The sequence below is a fragment of the Pelodiscus sinensis genome, chromosome 2, assembly GCF_052426305.1.
Source record: "Pelodiscus sinensis isolate ZL-2025 chromosome 2, ASM5242630v1, whole genome shotgun sequence".
In the NCBI taxonomy this organism is placed as follows: Eukaryota; Metazoa; Chordata; order Testudines; family Trionychidae; genus Pelodiscus; species Pelodiscus sinensis.
Genome location: NC_143053.1, coordinates 244709018 through 244736838, shown reverse-complemented (window position 1 = coordinate 244736838; position 27821 = coordinate 244709018). Strand labels below are relative to the sequence as shown.

The 27821-nt window shown below is 46.7% G+C and overlaps 1 protein-coding gene across 1 annotated transcript in view; it reads right to left on the bottom strand.

Annotated features, from left to right (window-relative positions):
* Positions 1-15020: 15020 nt before the first annotated feature.
* PAXIP1 (PAX interacting protein 1) overlaps positions 15021-27821 on the bottom strand; it is a 101683-nt gene continuing 88882 nt past the window's right edge. Inside the window, exons 20-21 of the mRNA XM_075922770.2 lie at positions 23028-23087; positions 15021-15177 (exon numbers count right to left, since the gene is read on the bottom strand). Coding sequence (XP_075778885.1) covers positions 15161-15177; positions 23028-23087 — 77 coding nt within the window. The 3' untranslated portion in view covers positions 15021-15160. The remainder of the gene's footprint in view (positions 15178-23027; positions 23088-27821) is intronic.

Below are 27821 nucleotides of genomic sequence, written 5' to 3'. Positions count from 1 at the left end.
AGACTGGCTAACCTTGTGAGGAGGGCTTTAAACTAGGTTCGACGGGGGCAGGTGAGGAAAGCCCACAGGTAAGTGCTGAATGTGCGGGACTGGGAGATGGGTTGGAAATGGGGGGGACTACGGCCTATAATGGCAAGGAGAAAGGAGGGTCAGGGCACAACAGGGAGGCAAGATCAAATCAGTATCTTAGATGCCTATATACAAATGCGAGAAGTATGGGTAATAAGCAGGAAGAACTGGAATTGCTAACCAATAAATACAACTATGATATCATTGGTATTACAGAAACCTGGTGGGATGGGACGCATGATTGGAATGTTGGTATGGAAGGGTACGGCTTGCTCAGGAAGGACAGACAGGGAAAAGAGGGAGGAGGGGTTGCCTTGTATATTAAAAATGTACACACTTGGACTGAAGTGGAGATGAACGTAGGAGATAGCTGTGTAGAGAGTCTCTGGGTTAAGCTAAAAGGGGTAAAAAACGAGGGTGATATCATGCTAGGAGTCTACTACAGGCCACCTAGCCAGGTGGAAGAGGTGGATGAGGCCTTTTTTAAACAATTAACAAAACTATCCAAAGCCCAAGATTTGGTGGTGATGGGGGACTTCAACTATCCAGACTTATGTTGGGAAACGAACACAGCGAGGCACAGGCTATCCAATAAGTTTCTGGACTGCATTGGAGACAACTTTCTGTTTCAGAAGGTTGAAAAAGCTATCAGAGGAGAAGCTGTTCTGGATTTGGTTTTAACAAATAGGGAGGAACTAGTTGAGAACTTGAAAGTGGAAGACAGTATAGGGGACAGTGATCACGAAATAATAGAGTTCATGATCTTAAGGAAAGGTAGAAGGGAGACCAGCACAATTGAGGTAATGGATTTCAGGAAGGCAGATTTTGATAAGCTCAGAGAACTTGTAGGTAAGGTCCCATGGGAAGCAAGACTGAAGGGAAAAACAACTGAGGAGAGTTGGAAGTATTTCAAAGGGACGTTGTTAAGGGCCCAAAAGCAAACAATTCTGCTGTGTAGGAAAGATAGAAAATATGGCAAAAGATCAGCTTGGCTTAACAAGGAGATCTTGCATGATCTCAAAATAAAAAAGGAGACATATAAAAAATGGAAACTAGGACAACTAACAAAGGATGAATATAGGCAAGCAACATGGGAATGCAGGGGCAAGATTAGAAAGGCAAAGGCACAAAATGAGATCAAACTAGCTACAGGCATAAAGGGAAACAAGAAGACCTTTTATAAATACATTAAAAGGAAGAGGAAGACCAAGGACAGGGTAGGCCCACTGCTTAGTGAGGAGGGAGAAGCAGTAACAGAGAACTTGGAAATGGCGGAGATGCTCAATGACTTCTTTGTTTCGGTCTTCACCGAGAAGTCTGGAGGTGTGCCTAACGTAGTGAATACAAGCAGAGAGAGGGTAAGTTTAGAAGATAGGATACACAAAGAACAAGTTAAAAATCACTTAGGAAAGTTAGATGTCAGCAAGTCACCAGGTCCTGATGAAATGCATCCCAGGATACTCAAGGAACTGATAGAGGAGGTATCTGAGCCTTTAGCTATGATTTTTGAAAAATCATGGCAGACAGGGGAGATTCCAGAAGACTGGAAAAGGGCAAATATTGTGCCCATCTATAAAAAGGGGAATAAGAACAACCCAGGAAACTACAGACCGGTCAGTTTAACGTCTGTCCCAGGGAAGAAAATGGAGCAGGTAATTAAGGAAATCATATGCAAACACTTGGAAGGTAATAAAGTGATAGGGAATAGCCAGCATGGGTTTGTGAAGAACAAGTCATGCCAAACTAATCTGATAGCTTTCTTTGATAAGATAACGAGCCTTGTGGATAAGGGAGAAGCGGTGGATGTCATATACCTAGACTTTAGTAAGGCATTTGATACGGTCTCACATGATATTCTTATTGATAAACTAGGCAAATATAACTTAGATAGGGCCACGATAAGGTGGGTGCATAATTGGCTGGATAACCGTAGTCAGAGAGTTGTTGTTAACGGTTCTAAATCCTGCTGGAAAGGGATAACAAGTGGAGTTCCTCAAGGGTCTGTTTTGGGACCCGTACTGTTCAATATCTTCATCAATGATGTAGATATTGGGATAGAGAGTACGCTTATTAAGTTTGCAGATGATACCAAACTGGGTGGGGTTGCGACTTCTTTGGATAGGGACATAATTCAAAATGACCTTAGCAAGTTAGAGAAATGGTCAGAGGTAAACAGGATGAGGTTTAATAAAGAGAAATGCAAAGTGCTCCACTTAGGAAGGAACAATCAGTTCCATACATACAAGATGGGAAGCGACTGTCTAGGAAGGAGCATGGCGGAAAGGGATCTAGGAGTCATAGTGGACCACAAGTTGAATACGAGTCAACAGTGTGATGCTGTTGCAAAAAAAGCAAATATGATTCTAGGTTGTATCAACAGGTATGTTGTAAGCAAAACTCGTGAAGTCATTCTGCCGCTCTACTCTGCGCTAGTTAGGCCTCAGCTGGAGTACTGTGTCCAGTTCTGGGCGCCACATTTCAAGAAAGATGTGGAGAAATTGGAAAGGGTACAGAGAAGAGCGACAAGAATGATTAAAGGTTTAGAGAACATGACCTATGAAGCCAGGCTTCAAGAACTGGGCTTGTTTAGTTTGGAAAAAAGAAGATTAAGGGGGGACATGATAGCTGTTTTCAAATATCTAAAAGGGTGTCACAAGGAGGAAGGAGAAAATTTGTTCCTCTTGGTTTCTGAGGACAGGACAAGGAGTAATGGGCTTAAAGTGAAGCAGGGGAGGTTTAGATTGGACATTAGGAAAAAATTCCTAACTGTCAGGGTGGTCAAATATTGGAATAAATTGCCAAGGGAGGTGGTGGAATCTCCCTCTCTGGAGATATTTAAGAACAGGTTGGATAGACATCTGTCAGGGACGGTGTAGACGGAGCTTGGTCCTGCCTTGAGGGCGGGGGGCTGGACTCGATGACCTCTTGAGGTCCCTTCCAGTCCTATTATTCTATGATTCTATGATGTTTTCCTTGGGAAAATTTCAGTTTAATCAAAAACATATTCCTGTAAAAAAACCTTAGTTTTGGAAGAACTGCATTTTGCAATTGGATTTTTTTTATAATTTTCCATCATATATCTTTGTAAAACAGTTATGGGACTCCCAGATGAAAAGGCACAATTCCAATATTTATATTATTTATATTAATTTAACAAGTGCCATTTACATAACATTTGAAATGTAGAAGAAATTATTTGCACACCCACTTCTTGATGGGAGAAAAAAAAAGTCACCCTACCAGAGAAAGAAATGCAATGCTATTAAAGCACAAATTTCACAGCTTTGCTAATTAATTTTGAAAGAAAGTCCGTTTAGAATATTAGACACATATGCTTGAAAACAAAAGCAATTCCCCTCTTGTAAATAATATAGGATTATCTGCAGTGTGGATTGAAGAGGAGGGTTTGGCTCAGAGGATTCATGGTGCATTAAGTCAGAGGTTTCAATGGACTGACTATGAAAATGCTCTTTCTGACTAAGGGAGGGTAGATATTTTTCTTTGAAGCCACAATGCTTATGGTCCTGAGCCCAGATTCAGCTTAAAATTAAACATGTGCCTGAGTATCTTACTGAACTGAAGCTTTGGTGACTATTTGCTGAGATCTAGGGGAGTCAACAGCTTTACTGGGCCCCTGGGAAAAGTATAGGGGCCCTAGCTCCATGCTCCCAGAAGGGGCAGGGCCTTGGGCAGAAGAGGTGGTGCCGGGGCAGCCAGCTCTCACACTACCCAAGACACAGCTCTCCCCCCATGCCCAGCCCCCAAAGCACGCAGGTGGTGATTTAAGGAGTCCAGGCCTCTGGGTGCCACTGCAGTAGCAGCCGCCGTAGCAGCCAGAGGCCACAGCCCCTTTTGAATTGCCAGCCCTTGAGGCAATTGTGCCCCTTTCGGTGGGCCTGGCAGTGCTCAATGCTGTAAGCTTGAACGCAACACATCACAAATGTATTTTCAAAGGGAGGAAAGGATTCTGTCTCAGCAGCCACACAATGTGCCCAGCCATTTAACTGCATCACTATCAGCATGAAGAGCCAGTCGCCCTGTGACCAAGTAAGTTAGTGGGCACTTGTCAAGGATATGCCACAGAGTGAAGCTGACTGCCTCTAGCTCATGGGTCATTAGAAGAGACTGGCTGCACAGCTGCCCGGCCCTCTTTGAGACAGCTTCAGGGATGACCACAGGTGCCTTGGTAGGTCAAAGCCCAGCAGGTAAATGGTTTGGTCAGTGCAGAGACTGATTAATGACAGCCCGCACCAATGGCTTGTTACATCGGGAAAGGCTTAAGAATCCCCTTCAAATACCAAATGAACTGTATTTTATTCAAAACAGGATTTGGATACAAGCCTCTGCCATGAGAGAAGTGCTCCTTAGACTCTAGGCTCTTCTGCTGGGCCTGGCAGCCATCAGCACAGCCTCTGAATACCATGCAACTGGAAGACATCCAGTCATGCAACTCCATTCTAAAGTCAATGGAACTGTTCTCATGAGCAAGGGAGGACCACTCAGCAGGACAGGAGGCTATTTTGCTACTGAGCTGACATTTGTCTTTTAACTAGTTTTTAAGCCACCACAAAAAAGGCTTAAAAAAGGCTAAGAAAAGCAGTTTTTCCCCTCTCCCCCATAGCAAGCTCAGGATATTGTTTGTGTAGATGATCAGCCCAAGGCATATATATTCCTCAGAACAGGGGAAGGGGGGGGGGGGGAGAGAGAGAGGAGGAGGAGATCTAGAAACCCCCAACTCTTTCTATCACAGGATGAAGGGCACTACTAGACACAGCTATGCAGAGCAATGCAATTTTCCAGTTATGCAGAGCAATGTTTCCTAATCTTTTCTGTTGTAGCAGAGCTACGGCTGTGACCTTGGGTCCTGCATTTCTGGTGGATAGTGGTCAGCCTCAGAGGGTTACTGTGTCCCGCCACATGGCCTGTTTCTTTACTAGTGGTAGAGTTCACAGCCTACTGAGCCATACTCATCACAGGCTAGTCCATAATATGAGTGTAAAACCCCCTTTATAGTCCTGGTATCTCTATCCAGGGATAAGCCCTGTAGGGATGTGGAGAGGGTTGGGAAGAGTTGGGGACAACCCACTACTCTGGATCCAGGGAGCCTGTAGCAGTGGCAACAGATGAAGTTTGCTCTATTTCACCATCTGGCAACTACTTTCCTAGGATGCTTCCTGAAACAATCCCCCCTAATACCTTTCCTCAAGTACCTGAGCAGCTGATCTTACTCCTCCAACACCCTCTTCCTGATTTGCTGCTCCTATCCAGACTCCTCTCACTCGCCACACTTTGTTTCTTTGGCTGGCTGGCTGGCTGGCTGGCTGGCTCACTTCCTTCCTTCCTCCCTCCCTCCACACATGCCTCTGACCTAATAGGAGAGGAGCCCTTTTAAACCAGCCTCAACTGGTTCTTGATTGGCCCCAGGTGGTCTAATTAGCCTTACACCCTTTGCTCAGGAAGGCTCCTAATTAACTCCAGGTGTTCTTAACTGGCCTAATTGTCCAGACTGCTTCTGGAAGTTTCCTGCTGGTTCTAGGCCAGCCCCTGCCAGTTTACCCAGGGAACAGAGACCTCCTTAATCTAGGGCTCACATACTTCTTTCTAGCACTCTTTTACATCCCTCTGACCAGACCCTCTCACACCATCCATGTACAGATTTATTTCACCCGTGTGTGGGGCAGATGACACCAGTTCTGTTTATGTTAGAAAAGTCAGAGGTTGGCCCAAAAACATCTGTGGGAACCTGCTGCTGTAACTTTGGTAATAAACTAAGCATGATTATGCTCTTTTTGCTATGATTCAAAACGGTAGACACATGACATGTATGAACAAACTAGGTAAGAGGATATTGTAGGGAACAGACTCTGTCCACTGCCCTCGAGTGGGTGGAATCACAGCTGGTTAACAGTGTGACACAAGCTGTTCATTTCTTCCAGCCAGTAGGTTCTCCTTTAGCTCACGGTGCAGGGGGAGAATCAGAGTTCAATCTCTGTGCAAATGATAATCAACAAGTGGTCCAGCTCTGCAATAACTTGGAAGTCCTTTGAATCCAGAGGTGTATTACAGTATTTATTAGCGCTACTCTGCTTGTCTTTGCTTTCCATCCCAGTTCCTTACAGACTACCCCTCACCCGTAATGTCTGCACACCCATATGAAAGTATTCATCGCTCAGTTCAGTCTCCAGACACTTGCAGGTCATTACTTTATTCCTTTTCATTCCTATTCAATGAGAAATTCCCCTGGATCCAATTATGTTTATCCAGGAGTCAAAAGTAAAAGCAGCAAATCAGAATCAATGTGTAGTTCCACTGACTCAAAAGAGACCGGGTGCGTATCCTAGAAGTGATTCAAACCCTATCAATACTTCATTATTCAGGGCTCACCCCTTTCAGAGTGGTAAAACAGTTTTGCCCGTGTGAGTTTCCTTAGCCTAGATGGTCTACGATTAAAAAGGCATCTGGATAATTGGACGCTGCCTTTTATTTTTCAATCAGTTTGTTCCCCTTTCAACAAAAGCATATGGTACCAGGAAGCACAGTGTGGGGGGAGGGGTTCCATGAAGCCAAGAAGCTAATGGATTCAACAGCCATTCTGTTCTACTCACATAATCCTGAAATTCTGCACCGAGTAGCCACACTTTAGGTAGGTGTCTAGCACGGGGGGTTTCAACAGCTTCCAAACCAGCGTCATGCTGCTCAGCAGCCAGTTGCTGGTTCTGTGTGAGCGCCACCACAGCAGATGGGCTAGAGTAACATTTACTATGCCTCAGTCACCCAACTGGGAGGTTCCTTGGCTAATGTCGTCACAGATTCAGCAGTGCCTTTTCCATTCTGCCCTTAGCCCCCCCCATGGCACAACCAGCCAGCATGCAGCCTGCTTCCCCAGACTCACACAGCTAGGCAGCTGTCATTCATGTTAAAATTCGACACTTGCCAACAAGGACTTAACAAGTCTTTGAACTTTCTCACCCATTACCAAGACAGTTTCCCCAATTATCACCTGTAATACCATTAACTCACAAACATCCCACTCTCCCTACCTTTAATATCAGCAATTCACAGACACTTACCTTCCTTCCTCCCCCTTCCCACCCCCCCGCATTCCCCTTCTGTTCTGCAATGTGATTTGTCCTTTTCATATTTGTTCATTTTTTTAATTGTATCCTTTGGTATATATGGTTGTGACTACTTTCTTCCACTATTTGATCTGAGGAAGTGGGTCTGGCCCACGAAAGCTCATCATCTAATAAACCATCTTGTTAGTCTTTAAAGTGCTACATTGTCCTGCATTTTGCTTCAACTACTCCAGACTAACACGGCTACATTTCTATCACAGCTAGGCAGGTGAGAGCTCATTTTCTGATTTGATATTCTGCTCCTCTACCCGACTGATTACTCAATTCACTGGGCAACGAGAGCTCATGCAGACACTTTGTTCCAGCCAAGAGTTGTGGAGAGCCTCTGTGTAGCTAGTTCACAGGTAAGGAGGAGGATAGGGCAAAGCACAAACAATGGCTTTCTTGAAATAGCTAACTGAAGTTTAGTCATGTTTCTGAGTCACTGCCACACACGGTCGCTGAAAGGCACGAAAACCCATGATGCAGTGACAGTGCGTGTGTGTCAAGGGAACAAAAACTCAGCTCTGGCAGAGGTCTCCCTTGTGTTACTTCCTTTGGCGAGCTTCACTCAGCATGGCACTACTCCCGTGTCTATAACAGGGAGCTGGAAGAATGGGGAGTAGACCGACTACAGACTGCCTGGCTCAAAGGCATCCATTTTGTCATAAACATGTAGGCGTATTTCTGTGGATTACTTAAAAATCTCACCTTTGAAGAAATTGAGGATCTGATCAATTCTGATGAGGGAAACATTTTGAGGAGGAAAAGCAGGCAAGGAGGAAAACACCCGGGTCGAATTACTCATTAGATCTCACTCTGTATTTGTTCAGTTGTAGGCAGACCCCTGGTTCTAAGTTCTTGTGCAAAAACTCTTCCAGAAGAGAGCATCTACAATGGCATGTGCCTTTGCGCAAGAGATGTGCTTTTGCACAGTAGCATCCTTGCCAGTGTAGATGCTGTCTTGCGCAAGAAAGCTCCACTGGACATTTTAACCATCGGGCTTTCTTGCGCAAGAAATTCATGTTGCCTGTCTACACTGGCCTCTTGCGCAAGAACAGTTGTGCAGGAGGGCTTAGTCCTGAGTGGGAGCATCATAGTTCTTGCACAAGAAGCACTGATTTCATACATTAGAACGTCAGTGTTCTTGCACAAGAACTTGCGGTCAGTGTAGACAGGCAGCAAGTTTTGGTGCAAAAGCAGCCGATTTTGCGCAAGATCACGCCAATGTAGACACAGCCCAAGTAACTATACTTCCATAGAAAAGCACCATTCTTTGAACAAAACTTAATAGAAATCTAATATTGGAATCCTATGTCAAATCATCCCTTGATCACCAATCATACACACATCTGTGCAAGCCAGTTGGCTCTAGACAGCTTCTGTGGTTATTAAAGGGCTATTTCTTGGCAGATTTTTTTTATTCTAATTCAAAGGTTAATCAAAATCTTCCATATTGTATGTTGGCTAAATACATGCTGCTTCCACTGGTGATGAAACAGATGAATTACAGCTCACATTTCCCAGGGGATTCATTTGTTCCATCATTGGATTCACTTTTTTCCCCCCCCAAGCTACTCTGCAACACCTGACAGTATTTTGGCTAGTTTTCAGGAAATGGAACCGTTTTACCTTTAAGAGGCTGCTGCATTCACCTCTTTTCACTGTTATATTTTTCTGTCAAATTGCAATACATCAACAGCATGGTTGCTGAAAATAGAAGAAATTCATCCTAAAGGTGAGAACAGTTACAAAAGGAGACACAAACAGAGCCAAATCAAACAGTTCTATTTCAATCCCTGGGGAAAATTTCTGTCACATTCAATGCTATATTTACCTGAGTGAAGATGGCATGATTTGTACTGCAGTAAGCAGCTTTAACAATTTTAGCAGTAAGATCCCAGTCCTGCAAAGGCATATGCATGTGCTTAATTTTATGAACAGTGAGTAGTCCCACTGATTTTGCCTTGAGTAGATACACACACAGGAACATAGGCAGCTAACAGGAAAATTTCACAGGGAGTAGTAATTCCAGCTGCAAATGCTGAGCTTGAAGGTAGTAGGACTTGGGTGAATGGTCTGTCTGTGGGTTGTTTGTCATTCTCTGAATAGAGGCTGGCTGTGTCTAGACTGCATCCCTTTTCCGTAAAAGGGATACAAATTAGACACATCGCAATTGCTAATGAAGCGGGGATTTAAATCCCCCCCACTTCATTTGCATAAAAATGGCTGCCGCTTTTTTCCGGCTTGGAGCTTTGCTGGAGAAAAGCGCCAGTCTAGATGTGGATCTTTCGGAAAATAAAGCCTTTTCTGAAAGATCCCTTATTCCTTATGCAAATGAAGCGGGGGGGATTTATATCCCTGCTTCATTTGCAATTGCGATGTGTCTAATTTGCATTCCTTTCATGGAAAAGGGATGCAGTCTAGACACAGTCGCTATGTAGCTGGGCTGGGGGCCTGAGTAAACCCTTGGAACTTTGGTTGATTGGTGCTTTGGTAAAGGCTGCAAGGTACCAGCCCTTGGTTCTTTGATCCATCTAGCCAACTGAAGTCTCAATGGTTAATTGCTCCCTGGTGATTATGGGTGGAGTTGAATGGAATTAAGCAGGGAAAACATGATATAAAAAGTCACTTGTGGGACAAACTTAAAGGGCATGAAAAGAAGTAGTTAGGAGAATTTGAGAGTCTGTAAAGGGTGTATGAGAAGATTTTCTTCCAGGTTCAGTACCATGAACTATCAAGATGGTTAGTGATGGAACAGTGGTGCTTGCCATGGATGTGTCATATTCTTTCCTGCCTGAAACTAGAGGAAATTTTCTTGCCTGAAGCACAAACAAGTGGCTGTGAAGGAGACAGATTCCTGAAGTAGAGGACAAGTTGAGACATGCCAGAACAACAGGGCTGCTCCGGGGACTGAGGCTGCTATGAAGGGTGGCTAGGCTGTGTGGGGGAGTGGGGTGCCCTTGAGGTGGTTTCCAGGTGCGGACTGGGCTGGGGGTGTGGCAGCTGCGGGGAAGAAAGGGGCTTGTTCTGGGATGTGGTTTTCCTGCTTTGGAGGAGGGAGGATGCAGAGCTGCCTTCTCTTCTGCCTGGGAGTCCCGTCCCCGCCTCCTCCAGCCTGCTGCTCTCTGCCCTGTTACACAGCCCCAGCCTTGCAGTCTCCCTTTCTGCCTCGTAGGCCCCTAGCAGGTGGGCTAAAGATGGTGCTGAAGTCATGCCCAGCCAGCAGCATCATCACCCCCAGGCCCACTCTAGAGGGTGACTGCTGCCTGGGCTGTGGCTCTGAGGCTGGGCAGGGGCGGCTGAAGGCAGAGGGAAACATGGGGGGGAGGGGGGTCCTGTCCCAAAGTCGCATTGGCCCGAGGGTGCCATAGAATGGATCCCCACTGGACCCTATCAGCAGGGCTTGACACCCTGGGATCACCCAATTGCCCACCTTCACCTTGCTGATTTCCCTGAATTCCACCCCCAGCCAACCTTACCCCAGCCTGTGCTGGCGACCCAGCATCGTACCTCCTGCAAGATTAGAGCTAGTACCCACTTCCTGTGGGTGTGTGTGTGTGTGTGTGAAGCTCTGTGCTGCTTCTGGGGAAGCATGTGTGCGCTGCTCCTCCCCTCCTCACAGGAAAAGCTGGACTGGAGCCCAGGGCAAGAGACCAAGTGAAGCACACATTGGCGAGAGCCCTGCCCCCTCTGCTGTGAGAGCGGCGAAGCCCAGGGCAGGAGGGTGAAGTCTTGGCCCGTCACTTCAGGTCGCTGACCCATTCTAGACCTTTAATAATTTGTTGCTTTCTTCTAAACTTTCTCCAATTTGTCCAAATATTTCTTAATGTATTGTCCAGAACTGGACACAATACACCAGCTGAGGCATTATCAGCACAGAGTGGAATGGAAGAATTACTTCTTGGCTATGTCTAGACTGGCATGAATTGCCGGAAATGCTTTTAACGGAAACGATTTCTGTTAAAAGCATTTCCGGAAAAGAGCGTCTAGATTGGGACGTGGCACCTTATAGACTAACTGAAGTGTAGGAACATAAGCTTTCATGGGCAAAGACCCACTTCGTCAGATGCATGTAGTGGAAATTTCCAGCGGCAGGTATAAATATGCAGGCCAGGATCAGGCTGGAGATGACGAGGTGGATCCAATCAAGGAGGATGAGGCCCACTTCTAGCAGATGATCTGGAGGTCTATGCCATTATCTAAATCATTGATGAAAATATTGAACAGAACAGATCTGTCCTTTCGGACAGATTCCTGCATGACCTCACTTGATATGCACTCCCAGCTTGACTGTGAACCAGTGATAATTACTCGCTGGGAACAGTTTTCCAACCAGTTGGCACCGATCTTAGAGTAACTATCTAGGCTTAATCTCCTAGTTTGTTTATGAAAAGGTCATGTGAGAAAAGCCTACACTACAGCTTAGGTCAGCAAAATTTATGTTGCTCAGGGGTGTAGATATTCCACCCCCCCTCAGAGACATAAGTTATACTGAGAAGTGTTTATGTGCACAGCGCTATGTTGGTAAAAGAGCTTCTCCCACTGACAAAACTTACTCCACTCACAGAGGTCAGTTTTTATGCTCCCAGAACAACTCTTGCCTGTTGGTGTAGAGCATCTTCATCAAATATGGTGCAGCTGCACACCTGTGTCGCTAGAGCTGCACTGCTGAAGCCCTGTATGTATAGTCATAGCCTTGTCACGATATACCACATCTACCACTTCTCCCCATCCACAGAGCTTATTACACTATTAAAAAAGCTACTAAATTGATCTGACATGATTTGTTCTTGACAAATCCATGTTGACTGCTTCTTACACCCTCATTATTTTCTAGCTGTTTTCAAACTTATTGCATGATTATTTGCTCCATTATCTTTCTGGGTACTGAAGTGTATAATGAATGGTCTTGTAAATTCTCTGGGTTGACCTTATTCCCCTTTTTATAGATTGACACTGTATTTGGCCTCTTCCTGTTCTCTGGAAATCTCTCTCATCTTCCGTGATTTTTCAAAGACAATGCTGAAATGTTTGTGTTGGACATATTTTATTTAAGAATGAAGCCTGGCCAACAAGCCCCCATCTGGCCGCAGCATCATAACACCCCTTCATCCCTACACCCCCCCCAAACCTGAGCCTATCAATAACACCCCCTCTCATGAGCTTCTCACATCCTGTCTTCAGCCACAACACTACTACACAATCCACACACTGAAAATCTGTGTTCTGTGCCCATCATACTCCCTACCCCCCTGCTCTGAGCCACTCATATACCTCAACCTGAACTCCTGTATCCTCACAACCACAAGCCTGTGGTTTGCTCAGCACCCCAACCCTCCACCTGACCCCGACACTCTTCAGCATAGATCCCCCTCCCTGAGCCAGCAGCCCCTTCTCCACCTCCTCCTGCACCCAAATTCCTTCCCAGAGCTTGCACCACTCACCCCTTCCCACACCCAAATCCCTCATTCCTTCATTTCAAACCTAGGATTTCCCAACTCGTGAAGAAAATGCAGCATCATCCTTCATATTAAATGCATTTTGTTTCTGCTATTTTTTATGTTAAATTACATTTTTATTAAATTTGTGTGCTTATTTTTAATTTTAAATAAATTATATACCAAGGTTTTTGTGTTTATTTTTAATTTTAAATTACAAATTAAATTTTTTGTTAAAAGGGGGGTTTGGATGACGGTAAAGAAGAGGTGGGGAGGTGTGAGGGTTTCTCAAAAATCAAAAAGGGGCGTGATGCTGAAAAGTTTGGAACCACTGCTTTAGCTAGTATAATCTTGTTATATGCCTTTGCCTTTTTAATTTTGTCCCTATATGCTTGTCTTGTTCATTTATATTCATCTTTTGTAATTTGTCCTAGTTTCTACTTCATGTAGGACTCTTCTTTGAGTTACAGATCATTGATGATCTCCTGGTTAAGCCAGTGATCTCTTGCCATACTTCCTGTCTTTCCTATGCAGTAGGATAGTTTGCTCTTGTGCCTGTAATAATGTCTATTTGAAAAACTACCAACCCACAACCAAAATTCCTTATTGCTTGACTGAAAACAGTAACCCATCAAGAAATATCTCACTATTTGACTTCTGCATTTTTTCCACCTCTCTTCTCTGACTCCCAAAATCTTAAAATTAAAAATAGAAAATACAGTGAAGGTTGATATTTTAAAGGTCAACAATGAGAATTACTCCACTGCTGATCAAGCACTGCAAGAAAAAGGGATGGTCATATTGTGAATAGTTGCACAACTTGCTGAGTGGCATCCTATTTTGGTGTACCAAAAAGGTGAAACTTTGGAGATTTTCACAATTTGATCCTGGCTTAATTCCACTCCCTTTCTACCTCTTTCCAGGTACTGGTCTACACTAGATAGTTATTTTGAAAGAACGTCCCTATTTCAAAATAATAAGTGGAGTGTCCTCATTACCAAGCCCATTCAAAATAATGGGCTGGTTATGTCGTAATCCATACTCTTGCTTTCTTTGGGGAATAATACATAAATGTTTCATCATCAACAACTGCAATAGATATCTCTAGAATTAGCAAAAAGTGTCATGAAAAATTATTAGTAAAATTATGAGCACAAAATTTTACCCAGCTCCAAGATCATTGGTAAATAGACTGTATTGTATGAAATGAGGATAAAAATGCTTAATTCAGCAAAGTACTTAACCATATGCCTCACTTTAAAACATTCCCAGAAGGGAAGCAATAGAGAAAGAAGTCAAGTATCACAAGGAGCTTTTATGTATTCTCTAAAATAATTTTACATCATTTTAAAGAATTACATAAATTAACTAGTGTGATATAAATGGAGTTTTCTATGGACAAACTGAAGATAAGCTTTGCTCAGTTTTTGATATTACTATCTTGCAAAATCTTCTCTATAAGTGTGTCTAAGAAAGAATATAGAGCCTAATAAAATGTAGATTAAGTTCAAACATTTTTGAGCAATTCACAGAACACACTTCAATGCAAGAGTTACACTAGATTAGACTCAGTGTGCATGGTGCTTCACAATCAAATAGAATGCCCCTCCCTTAAAGTGTTTAACATTCCTGCCTAAGCAAAATGTAGGTCCTTTCAGAGTGGGTTTTTTATCTACATGTTGATCAGAAGTAGGAACCTATACAGATAAATTAGACATAATGGCACGCGCACAGCAAGAACAGTTCACTTTTGATAAAATACAAATTAAAATAATTTGAGAGATTTTAAAAAATATTTATTTCATAAAATTATACAGAAGAAAGTTATTGCAACAGACTTACGAGTGTGTGAGCTGTAGTCACTCTCTCCTCCAAGTGTATAAATGTATTGGAAGGAACACATTTATATATGTTAAAGACTTTCCCTTTAATTTTCTCAGCTTTTATATATTAACATACCCAATATATAAACGTAAAATCTTACACCACTTGGAAAAATGATAAATTTTCTTTTACCAGAAAGCCATATATGCACAACATTAAAAAAAACACCACTAAATTTTAGAATAAAACATTTATAATACATTTATTTAAAACTTGGGCAAATACCAATATAAAAGAAAACAGTGTGTAAGAAATAAAAATAAAGTACAAAACATTTTCAATCTTCAACATCCATAATTTAAGAAGCGGCAAACTCTTTTTATTTTTATTTTTACATACAAATTTTCCTTTAGTTTGGAGTACCATAGTTAAAATGTTTAAAAACTAGCAAACTAATTATATCTAAAATGGGCTTTTTAAAAACAGTAGCATAATATAAAACATAGTAAATTATGTTTCCTCATAATAAAATTACACATCCTAAAAAAGATGCAGTTTATTTTTGCTTTCCTGCTTTGAACTGCTCATCACCCCAAGGAACACAGTTGGAAAACAGCACCCACAGGAAGTATCAGTTACTTTGCACGGCAGCTGGAACAACTAAATGTAATGCTCCAAGGACTCTGAAGCAATAAGGCATTTTACTATCCATCAAGTAAATTTATATGTACGTTTGTTAAGGGAAAACAACTTTGAGAAATCAGTGCAGAATAAACAAACACAAAACATTAACTCAAAGAAATAAAATACTTGCTTTTCTTAAGTGAGTACTAGTGCTATAATACGAATATTAGTTCTATCTTACAGGGTTTACACCAATCTGAACTAAAGAGCTATTTGCCACTGAAAGAAAACAGAAACAGATAGCATTTACATTTTTGCTTAAAATGTTGCTATTGTTACATTCAGAGTAAATCTTTTCTATACTTCAAACAAACCACAAATATTTAGGGTTTCCCTGCATAATAAATTACATCATATTTATGTAGTGCCTTCTTTATTCATCTTTGATACATGATTTCAATTTAGATGTGTAGTTTCAATAATCAGGATAAAATCTAATATTTTAAAATTATTCATTCAGATCACTCCCCAACTCAACTCCTCCAGGGTATGTCTACACTACCACCATAGTTCGAACTAGGGTGGTTAATGTAGGCAACCGAAGTTGCAAATGAAACCCAGGATTTGAATTTCCCGGGCTTCATTTGCATCTTGCCGGGTGCCGCCATTTTTAAATCCCCGCTAGTTTGGACTCCGTAACGGTAGGAAGCCTAATCCGAACTACCTACTCCGTGCTGCGTGTAGCCGCAGGCACGGAGTCCGAACTAGCGGGGATTTAAAAATGGCGGCGCCCGGCAAGATGCAAATGAAGCCCAGGAAATTCAAATCCCAGGTTTCATTTGCAACTTCGGTTGCCTACATTAACCACCCTAGTTCGAACTAGGGTGGTAGTGTAGACATACCCCCACTGGGTTCTCTGCCTCAGGGCAATCCAAATTAATTTGTCAAGTGATGGGAAAAAAGAACGGTTACTTACCTGTAACTGTTCTTCGAGATGTGTTGCTCATGTCCAGTCGAAGTAGGTGTGCGCGCCGCGTGCACCACGTCTTCCGGAGCGTTTTCCCTAGCGGTACCTGTAGCGCCGACGGGGCGCCCCCTGGGGTGGCGCCGCCACGGCGGGGCATAAGTACCCCTGCCGGCGCTGCCCCACCTCAGTTCCTTCTTGCCGGACACTCCGACGAAGGGGAGGTAGGGTGGGAGTCGAATGGACATGAGCAACACATCTCAAAGAACAACAGTTACAGGTAAGTAACCATTCTTTTCTTCTTCGAGTGGTTGCTCATGTCCATTCAAAGTAGGTGACTACCAAGCTAACCCCACGGAGGGGTCGGAGCAGTCATACCACCAGAGTCATGAAGAAAGGTGAACAATAAACAGATTTATTTGAACAATCCAACACTGACAAGGCACCAATCAAGAACAAAGACAACCCAATATATAAATTTACATCACAGATTCGAGGACTGCAGAGCCCACCCTTGCATCCTCCCTGGCCTGCTGAGGTAGTGCATAGTGTGTTAAAACGTGTGAAAGGAAGACCAGGTGGCTGCCCTGCAAATTTCTGTGATTGGTACCTGGGCACCAAAGGCTACCGAGGACGCCTGCGCCCTGGTAGAGTGTGCCTTCACCCTGGGTGGTGTTTCACCAGCCAGTTGATAACACTCTGCTATACATTGTACCACCCATCTTGATAACCTTTGCATAGAAATAGGTGAACCTTTCCCCTTATCTCCAAACGCAACGAACAATTGTTGGGATTTACGGAAGGGCTTGGTTTGGTGAATATAGAACGCCAGCGCTCGCTTGGCATCCAGGGAGTGTAGTACGCGCTCCTTAGGGGAGGCATGGGATTTAGGAAAGAACACCGGTAAATAAATCTCCTGGGACAGGTGAAAAGGTGAAACCACCTTCGGGAGGAAGGCCGGGTGAGGCCGTAGCCTTACGTTATCGTGCGAAAAAACAAGGTAGGGCGATTCTATAGTTAGCGCCCTTAGCTCTGATACCCTTCTACCAGACGTAATGGCTACTATGAAAGCAACCTTCAATGAAAGGTGCTTCAATGAACATGTAGCCAATGGCTCGAAAGGAGGGGACATAAGCCTGTGTAGGACCAGGTTGAGGTTCCAGACAGGGTGCGGAGCCCTCACCAAGGGGTACAATTTCTCCAAACCAGTAAGAAACCTTTTAACCACCTGGTTAGAAAAAAGAGAGGCTCCTGCCGTACCAACATGGAAGGCGGAGAGAGATGCCACATGGACTTTGATAGAAGAAAAGGACAGGCCACTAGATCGGAGATGAAAGAGATAGTCGAGAATAGTTGGAATAGGGGCCGAGGACGGGTGTACTCCTCTCCGGGACGCCCAAGACGAGAAGCGCCGCCACTTGGCAGCGTACGACCGTCTAGAAGAGGGCTTCCTGCTGCTAAGGAGCACCATCTTTACTTGTTGGGAACATTCCCTTTCTGGTTGGTTCAACCACGGATAAACCCGGCCATTAGGTGAAGAGACCAGAGATCCGGGTGAACCATTACCCCCCGTCCCAGGGTTGAGTTAGCAGGTCCCGAACTGGAGGGAGTGCTATAGGGTCTTGGGTCAGCATGTCCACCAGGATGGGGAACCAGAACTATCTGGGCCACCTGGGGGCTATGAGGATGATCGAGGACCGAAAAGTTCTCGCTCTGGTCAATACCCTGGAAATTAGGGGAAACGGGGAAAAAGCACAGAGAACGCCCTTTGGCCACGTGGTCGTTAGGGCGTCTCCCCTGGAGAATTTCCCCAGCCCCAGCAGGGAACAGTAGTTCCTGCACTTGGCATTGCGTGCCGAGGCGAACAGGTCTACGAGAGGATAGCCCCACCTGTGGAAAACCTGCCTGAGGACAGAGTCCTTGAGTGACCACTCGTGGGCTCCAAAGGATCTGCTCAGTGTGCCTGCTAGCAGGTTTTTGCACCCGGGGAGGTACTCCGCCTGAGGCGTGATATTGTGCGTGACACACAGGTGCCAGAGATGCAGGGCCTCCTTGCAGAGGGGCGGCGAACGTGCCCCACCCTGCTTGTTGAGGTAGAAAACCGCTGCAGTGTTGTCCATAGGTACCAGGATCGAGCGGTGGGAGAGCCTTGGCAGAAAGGCTTCGCAGGCTCTCCTCACCGCCCGTAATTCCCGGATGTTGATGTGCAGGGTCTGTTCGGAAAGGGACCAGAGGCCCCGAGTTCTGTGGCACCCAAGGTGTGCTCCCCATCCCAGGTCGGACGCATCGGTGACCAGCGTCAGTGAGGGGGGATGGGCGTTGAAGGGAACCCCGCTGCGCACCACGGTTTCCTGGGTCCACCAGAGCAGGGAGTTCAGAATGTCCAGGGGCACTGTAATTATGGAGTCCCATAGACCCTTGGATTGGCAGAAGACCTTCGCCAACCACGCCTGCAGAGGTCTCATTCTCATCCTGGCATGGCGCACCGTGTATGTGCATGCTGCCATATGGCCCAGGAGCCTGGAGCAGACCCGAGGTGTCGTGATGGGGGACTGATTTAGCCCTGAGATCAACTCCACTATGGAGAGGAACCTGCTGTGGGGAAGGAACGCTCTTGCCACCTGTGCATCGTGGAGGGCTCCCACAAATTCTATCCTCTGCGAGGGGGTCAGGGATGACTTCTCGACATTTATCATTAGTCCTAACCTTAAGAAGAGAGCTCTTATGAGTGTTACGTGAGCTTGTACCTGCTTGTACGAGCGACCTCGGATTAGCCAATCGTCGACGTACGGGAACACATGTACTCCTCGATTGCGCAGAAAGGCGGCAACCACAGCCATACATTTTGTAAATACCCCTGGTGCCGTACATAACCCAAAAGGGAGTACTGTAAACTGAAAATGGCAACGGCCCACCATAAACCAGAGGAACCTCCTGTGACTGGGCCTGATTGCCACATGGAAGTAGGCATCCTTTAGGTAGAGAGTCGCGTACCAGTCGCCCAGTTGTAGCACTGGGATGACCGAGGCCAAAGTCACCATTCTGAACTTGTGTTTTACAACCGCCTTGTTTAAGTATTGCAGGTCCAGGATAGGACGAACTTCCCCTTTTGGTTTCGGAACAACAAAGTAACGGGAGTAAAACCCTCTGCCCCGCAAATGCGGAGGCACCCCCTCTATTGCTCCTTTTTCGAGGATCACCGCCACTTCCTGAGACAGGATGTGTTCGTGAGGGGTGTCCCTTACTAAGGACGGAGTAGGGGGTTTTGAAGGCGGTGGGCCCAGGAATGGGATAGAATAGCCCGTATTTACAATGTTCAGGACCCAGACATCTGATGTTATCAGGGCCCATGCCTGGGCAAAACGGGATAGCCGAGCCCCAAACGGGGGGCCAGGGTGGCAGACTGGTACGGGGCTCTCGAACACTGTCAAAACTGGGGCTTGCTCTGATGGGGAGGGCCGTGGGGACCTGCCCGCTGAGGGATCTGACCTAGGGCGACGACGTCGGCCCCTAGCCCCTGAGGGTGTGCAGCCGCCCCGGAACCTCCACCGGAGGCCCAGAAGCGGCGCCTCCAGAAATCCCCATGGGGGACTTGGGGCTGCACTCTACCCTGCTGCCTCTAAGGCAGTTGTTGCCGCTGAGTGGCCGGCATATGTATGCCCAAGGACTTCAGAGTTGACCTAGTGTCCTTTAGGGTATGGAGCCTGGAATCGGTGTGCTCCGAGAACAGAGTCTTCCCTTCAAAGAGCAAATCCTGGCTAGTGTGCTGCACATCCGAGGGAATCCCAGAGACGTGGAGCCCCGCCCCGCGATGCATAACGACACCACAGTGCCGAGTCCACAGTGTCCAATGCCGCTTGGAGGGCAGTTCGTGTAATGATTTTACCCTCGGAAGCCATAGCCGCAAACTCTTGGCAGTCCTCCAATCGGTCTCTAAATTTTTCGACCGCCTGCCAGGTGTTAAAAGCATACCTGCTCAGCATCGCCTGCTGGTTAGCAATGCGGAGCTGTAGAGCACCTGTAGCGTAGACCTTACGGCCCAACAGGTCCAGCTTCTTAGGCTCCCTTGCCTTTGGGGAAGGCCCGGGCTGGGGAAGCCTTTCTTTCTGGGCCGCAGCCTGCACGACCAAGGATCCCGGGACGAAATAACGCCTCTCTACCCGCTTTTGGGTAGGGGTTAAGGTTGCTGGCATTTGCCACAGGGCATTAGTAATTTTGGAAACAGTTTTATTGAGCGGTAAGGCGAACCGCGTAGGGGCGTCCTCCGTGAGGATGGCCGCCATCGGATCGGTGTCCTCAATTATGGGCTCCACCGGAACACCCAGGTTGGAAGCCATGCGCCGCAGGAGATCCTGGTGTGCCCTGGCATCCATTGATGGCAGACCAGGTGCTGGGTCCGCTAGTGCCTCGCCGGGGGAGGACGACGACGACGACGACTCCTGAAGCAACACAGGAGCGGTCGTGGTCAACTGCAGGGCTAATTGGACGGCCTGAGCCTCTGGGGGGCCTGTCTCCGGTGCCGGTGGTTGCGGTGCCGCAGGATCATGTTGTGGCACCCGAAGGGGGGAGGAAGGCGCCCTGGACAGGGACACCAACGGATGGGAACGGTGCCCTGAAGCCTCCGACCCCATAGGTGGTGGCGGCTGACCCTGCCACTGATGATAGGCCAGGGGGTCCAAAAAGGCCACTGTGGGTGCAGGGGCCACATCTGCTGGTTGTGGTCCCTCCTGTGTCTGGATCTGGACCTGTGAGTCGAGAATGCTCCCGATGACCCCGACCGTACTGACACCGGGTCCGAATCCAAAGAGTAATCAGACTCTGGCCAAGGCGGAGCTGACGAGGAGTGTGGTGCAAACCTGGCCATCAACTCAGGTTTGCCCGCACGAGCACGGCGAGGACGTGCCGTCTGCGGCACCGGGGAACCCATGCCTGGTGCCGTTGGTAATTGCGGCACCGGGGGACCCAGACCCAGTGCGGCGAATTCTGCCGAGTGCGAAGCAGCCAGCTGTGGCACCGGGGTGCCGAGGCCCGGTGCCGGTTGCGTCGTCAATGGCTGCGGCACCAGGGTACCCAGGCCCGGTGCCGTTTGCGACGCCACTAGCTGCGGCACCGAGGTGCTCAGGCTCGGTGCCGGTTGCAACGCCAGTATTTGTGGCGCCGGGGTGCCTAGGCCCGGTGCCGAGTGCGTCGTGTGGAGATGCGGCACTGGGGTGCCCAGGCCTGGTGCCGGCTGCATTGCCAGTAGCTGTGGCACCGAGGCGCTAATGCTCGGTGTCGGTTGCGATGCCAGGAGTTGCGGCCATATCCGCGGCACCGGGGTGGTCCAGGCCCGGTGCCGTTTGAGACGCCGGCAGATACAGTGCCGGGGTGCCCAGGCCCGGCGCCGATTGCGTTGTCTGGAGTTGCGGTACCGGGGTGCTCAGGCCCGGTGCCGGTTGAGTGGCCAGCAGCTGTGGCACCGAGGTGCTCAGGCTCGGTGCCGGCTGAGTCGTGCCCGACTGAGGCGGCACAGGGGTACCCAGGCCCAGTGCCGGGGTAGACCACAAGGTCGATGCCGGTGCCAGCATGGAGACGGATGCCGACTCCTGGGAGTGACTGGATGCCACATGGCCATGGAGGTACGGCACCGGTACCGCCAAACGGGGCTCTGGCACAGCGGTAAGCAGTGATCTGCCATGACTTGAAGCTCCCTGAGACTGACGACTCGGCGTCGTGAAGAGTGCCGCAGTAGCAGTGGGAACTGACCCCACCGGGGGTGGTCCTGACGCATAAGCCACCTTAGCATGCCGACCTGGGCCATGCAGGGGCGACGACGGTGCCCTCCGAGTCTCCGACGAGGGCGACTTCGACCCGTCCGAGTCGACTGACGACGGCGGGGAGGTCGTGAGACTAATTAGGTCAAATGTGTCCGGCATGGATGGACGATGAGAGGGCAGGCGACCGGGACTAACCAGGCCCCCTCGGTGCCGACGGTGCACCGGAGGGGAAACACGCAACAGTGAACTGCCGCTGCGGTGTCCGGCAGAAACTGGTTTCTTTGATGGAGACCTGCCCCGGGACTTCTTCACCCTCTTAGATGGCAGAGAGTGAGACCGGTGCCGGGACCTCGACATAGATGCCCGAGGCCGGCGTGCTGCGCACCGCGGGCTGGTCCGGCGGCACCGGTTGAAGCGCCGTCTCCATAAGGAGAAGCTTCAAGCAGGAAACCCTTTCTTTTCTCGTACGGGGCTTGAAAGACTTGCAGATTTTGCAGGCAATCGCCAGATGAGCCTCACCCAGACACTTAAGGCAGCTGTCGTGTGGGTCGCCCGTGGGCATAAACTTCCCGCAATCAGCGCACGCCTTGAAGCCTTGCGGACCTGGCATTCCTTACCCCCAAGGGGGAAGGAGCAAAACCAAAGAACCTAACTACCTAACTACACAAACTATTTACAATGTGAGAAACGGGAACCATTAACTATCTAAGCCTAAGCAGATAGAGAAAGAGACGCTCCAACGACCGTCACGGCGATAAGAAGGAACTGAGGTGGGGCAGCGCCGGCAGGGGTACTTATGCCCCGCCATGGCGGCGCCACTCCAGGGCGCGCCCCGCCGGCGCTATGAGTACCGCTAGGGAAAACGCTCCGGAAGACGTGGTACACGCGGCGCACACACCTACTTCGAATGGACACGAGCAACCACTCGAAGAAGAACTGCAAGTGTATTTTCTGCAAATCCACCCAAGTCTTTAGACAGGTCCAACTGTACAAATACGGAGGAGAATAGTTATGACAGAGGAGACTACACATATGAGTGTAATGGTGGTGCCTACTTTGACTAGAAAAAAGTCACCGAAGTCATTCCATTTTAAACGGAACCCACATCTCCATAAACCATAGACTAGTCTAGTAACTTCCATTGTCTCCTAGTATATAAATACATTTAGCAAAACTATAGAACTTTCCCAACAATCATTGAAGCACTTCTTGCTTTTCATATAAAAAGGATATGATTCGTAATCCAGTGTTTGAGTAAGTACTCCAGTCAGAACAAATTCCGCGTTATGGACATCTAGAAATATTAAATATATATATAAGTTTAATATGCTTCAAAGGAGCCTTCCTCACTCTACATCACAAGGAGTAAGGGGGATCAACAGACTTGGAAATGAACACTGAAGCTCTGGAAGAAGGGTATTCTCTGTAGACTGTTTTACTGGGAACATATTTTCTTGACCAGTGTGACACAGCTCAAGTAAACTGACTTGACCTATTTGTTTGGCCACTTGCCTAAAATGGGCCCTAATCCTGCACAAAGTTCTGTTTGAGAAGGACCCCATAAACCACTGAAGTACCAGTGTTCTGTCCACGTAGAGTTCAGTGCAAGATCAACATTTTGGTTAGGAAGAAGTTGTGGGTTTCTCACCCTAAGTAGTAACATTGGTTCTTTGGAAGTACTCTAGGCGTTCCTGCACCCTCTACATCTTGATGGGAGATTTCACAGAGTAGTGTCTCTTCGGTCTGTGCAGGTGCTATTCAGTTTCATGCTCCACACCTGCATACATAGCATACAACTCCAAAGCAGAGGGGAAGGAAGGTGGATAGTGAAGCACCGATAGGGAAACACCTCTCAAAGAACCAGTTACTGCCCTGAATAACCATTTCTTTTTCTTCTTTGAGCAGAGACCCTGTCTGTGCTCCATTCCAAGTGACTTCTTAGCAGCTCCCCTTAAGGAGGAGAGGGCTTCAGTCAAGTCCATATTGAATAAAGTATAACAGAGCCAAACACAGCAGAGATGACATGTAACTGTGGATGAGGGGAACAACATGTGGTGGAGTTGACTGCCCCACATGTTGCCTCTGACCCCAATCAGCAGGTGGTCTACAAAGCTGGCAGTGGGAAGTGCTTGGTCTGCAGCAGCATGGATGGAGAAGTAGCCCCAGGAGGCAAGGGAGAAGGGAGGGAAGGAGTTCAACCTGCAGAGTCACCATGCTGCTTCCTCCCTCCCTGCGCTGCATGGAAGACTGTGAGTGCAGCCACTAGGGGGAGCTGTTGCATCTTTGCTCCTGGGCATTGTGATAATTGGGAGGGGGGGGATCACATCACCCTGTTTGACCCCCCTCCCCCCAGTCACCTCTGAAACACAGCTCCAGAAGCAGAGTCAAGAGTTATTGCAGACTGCTCAGAAAGGCATGGCCAGAGGTCAAAGTCACACTGCTACATATTTCAGTAAAGGGAACCTTTTTCAAAAAGGCTGCTGAAATAGAAATAGACCATGCAAAATGAGCATGTATGTTAAGGACAGAGTACAGTGAATTGGGGGCAATGGCTGTGGGCCCCTGAGCTTCCCTCTGTATGTCGTGCAGGGCTCGGTCTCTGGCAATCATAAGGGTCAATCCCATGGGTGTTCTGGGGCTGGTGCACCCCTGGAAAGAAATGGCTGTCCATTGGGTGCTGAGCACCCACCCTCTATCAATGCCTGTCTATCACCCCAGACCTCCTGCTTGCTGGTGGGCCCCATTGATCAGCATCTCCTCCGCCCTTCCCATGCCTACTGCCTGCCCTGGATCAGCTGTTCTGCAATGTCAGGAGGCGCTGAGCGGGGGAGGAGCAAGGGAGCAGAATGTTCACGGGAGGGAGTGGAACTGGGATGGAAGAGATGGAGTGCAGGTGAGGCCTGGGTGGATCCACCCCCAGGCAGATTAGAAAAACAGGCTGATTTGCTCTGGGCCCTGCACTCCCCTAGGGATGGCCCTGTCCAAAGGTGCTTGGAAATTGTGAGACTGATAGTAACAACTAAAACAGCCAGACATCCATTTGAAAAGTCTTTGTTTAGAGGCTGCAGACCTTTCTGATCAGTCTGCAATCAACACAATTTGGGAGGATTTCTGAAAGATCTAGTCCCATCAAGACGAAGGTCAGGGATCTTCTGATTGGTAGAAATTTGGGGAGCAGCTATGTGATTTTATATTTGAAAAATACAGTGAAAGGGGGGTATGTCAGAAGGGCTTCTATTTTTACCAGCCTGGTGGCCTGATGGGATAGCTACCAAGAATGTCATATTCATCAATAAATGGAGGACTGTACATAAGTTATTTAAGAGCCAAGCTGAGGTCACAAATGGAAGAAGGGTTTTTGACTTGTGTTAAGAGATTCTGGACTCTCCTGAGGAATCTCATTGTAATTGGGTAAGCAAGCATAGAATGATCCTCTATTGGGAAGTCAAAGGCTGTGATGGCTGTTAAGTGAACCATAACAGAGCACAGCAACAAGCCCAAGTGTTTTTTTAAAGTTCTAGAATTTATTACAGTATATTTGACAGCAATGAGGTTGCTAGTGGAAAGGTCATGCCAGCAGTGAAATCTTGTCCATTTCTGCAAGCTGCAGCATGCTGACTGCTTCCTGCTGTGTAACCATTTTCTTTTTACTCCCTGTGAACAGGTTGTCTCCAAACATGCGAGCAATCAACTAGCCATGCTTTGAGGAAAAGGACTTAAGAAATTGGGGCAAAGCATCTGCTCACATTCTAAGGATACAAGATAAGGAAAGGTATGGAGAATGATTGATTGGGCCAGCTGTGTAAGATAAGGAAACCATCTCTCTGAGCCAGATCGGAACAATTAGAATGACTCTGCCTTTGTCCTTTTCATCTTGAGCAGAACTTTGGATATTACAGGAGCCAAAGGGAATACATACAACGGACCTAATGACCAGGGAAGGTGAAAGGATTGATAGCTCTGCCTGCCTCTGGAGAGGAACCGAGCACATTTCTTGTTTCATGGCATGGCAAACAGGTTTATCCGAATGGTGTCCCTTGCTAAAATATTTGGTGAAATGCAATGCAATCTATTTCTTACTCATGATCCTGAGGGTACGTCTACACTGCACACTAATTTTGGAATAAGCTATTCTGGAAGAAATACTCCAAAATAGTTTATTTCAAAATAGCACGTTTATACTACAGGTAAGCCTCAAAATTAGTCCAAGGCAGGCTCCCCTAACATGGACGTGCTATCTCAATTTAGAGCCCCAGGAGGCATTGGGAAGCAATTAATTTGAATGGCCCCAAGGAGGAGCTATTTAGAAAAAGCAGCAGTGGAGTATCCACATTACTGCTAATCCAAAATAGCTATTTCAGAATAAGTGTTATTCCTCATGCAATGAGGTTTACAGAAGTCGGAATAAGCCGTCCGTTATTTCAAATTTATTTTGAAATAACAGAATTGCTATGTAGATGCTCACATTGTTATTTTGGAATAACGGCTGTTCTTCTGAAATAACGCTGCAGAGTAGATGCACCCTGAGAGTATTTGCAGTCACAGTCTGAGTACCTGGAAAGAAAATTGCTATGATGGCTAAAACAGAACATGAATGACATGTTGTCCACTGTGACCTCTGTGTTTGACTCAATCAACGGTAGAAATTTGAGACAGGCATATTTGATGCCCTTAGCTCTAGGAAGTTGATGTGAATAGAGCCCTCCCGAGGTGTCCATCTGTCCTGGGCAGGTTGGGTGTCCAGATGTGCTCCTCAACCAAACGGGGATGCATTGATCATAACAATTATTGAGGTAAAAGGGACTCCTGTATAGACATTGTGAGTTTCCCTCAAGAAAGGTGAATGTGGAAAATAAAGTGGTTAGCCTGTGTCTACTTGGTGAATAAACAAGTCTTGAGCCACTCTTGAAGGCAATGTATTCTCACACAATGTATTTACGGTCGATAATGAAAGTGCCAGCTCCTATATGTCTCAATATCTGCAGACAGTTCTTGATTGGGGTCTGTGGTCTGATCAGGACGGTGACATGAATTTGTGCACTGGGAGACAGGTTCTTGCTACTATTGAATCAAAATATGCTGCTATGAATTCTAATGCTTGTACAGAGTAGAGATTTTTAAATTTTAATTGTAAGCCCAGCTTGAGGAAGAGATCCAAGGTCTTGCAAAAGCAGTAAGGCATCCAGGGCACTTTAAAGATTAACAAATTTGTTAAGGTGTAAGCTTTCGTGAGATATCATTCACCTCAAGGGAATAACCTTTGAGAAGCCAATCACCTCAGAAAAGAACTCAAGGATTCCATTGCTAGGGAGGTGTGCAGCTATTACTGACGTAACATCTCAAAAAACCCTTCGTCCAGATAAGACACCAAAAGGAAACCCTGTTTCAGAAGTAACCCAGACCAACAGTAAACACAAGAATCTTTTGTGAGACAAGTGAATCACTATATAGAAGTTTAGGGAGGGAGATAGGGGGAAGGAAGAGATGAAGAGATGTTCAATTAAAAGGAGTCCCATGCTCTAATAAATCTGTTTGTCTCTAAGGTGCCATAGGAGTTCTCATTTTTTTATATGGACATATATGTCCTGAAAGTTGAGGATTCAGGCTCAATCCCCTTGGTTTCAGAGATGGAATTATGCAGCAAGTGTCACTATTTTGAAATTTTATGCCTTTACAAACGTGTTGAGTAGCTTTACATCTAGAATGGGTTTCCAACTGTTGTTCTGTTTTGGAACCAGGAAGAATCGGCTTTGCGTAAGAACAGGTTTTATAGCATCCAAGAACAGGAAAGAATCTTTCTTCTCTTAGAAGGGACTCACGAGACGTTTCCCTCAAGAGGGATGGGGATGAGGGATTGGCAGGAGGAAGACAAGGGACGTGGATGAAGTACTCAGTAGAGATGTTTTTCAAAACCTTCTTACCATTGTTCTAGACTCCCAAGCTTGCTGAAAGTGGTAAAGGCAATCGCTGAAGAAAGGAACACAAATTAATCGTTGCAGTTGGTATGAATGGTGATGGTAGCTGAGAA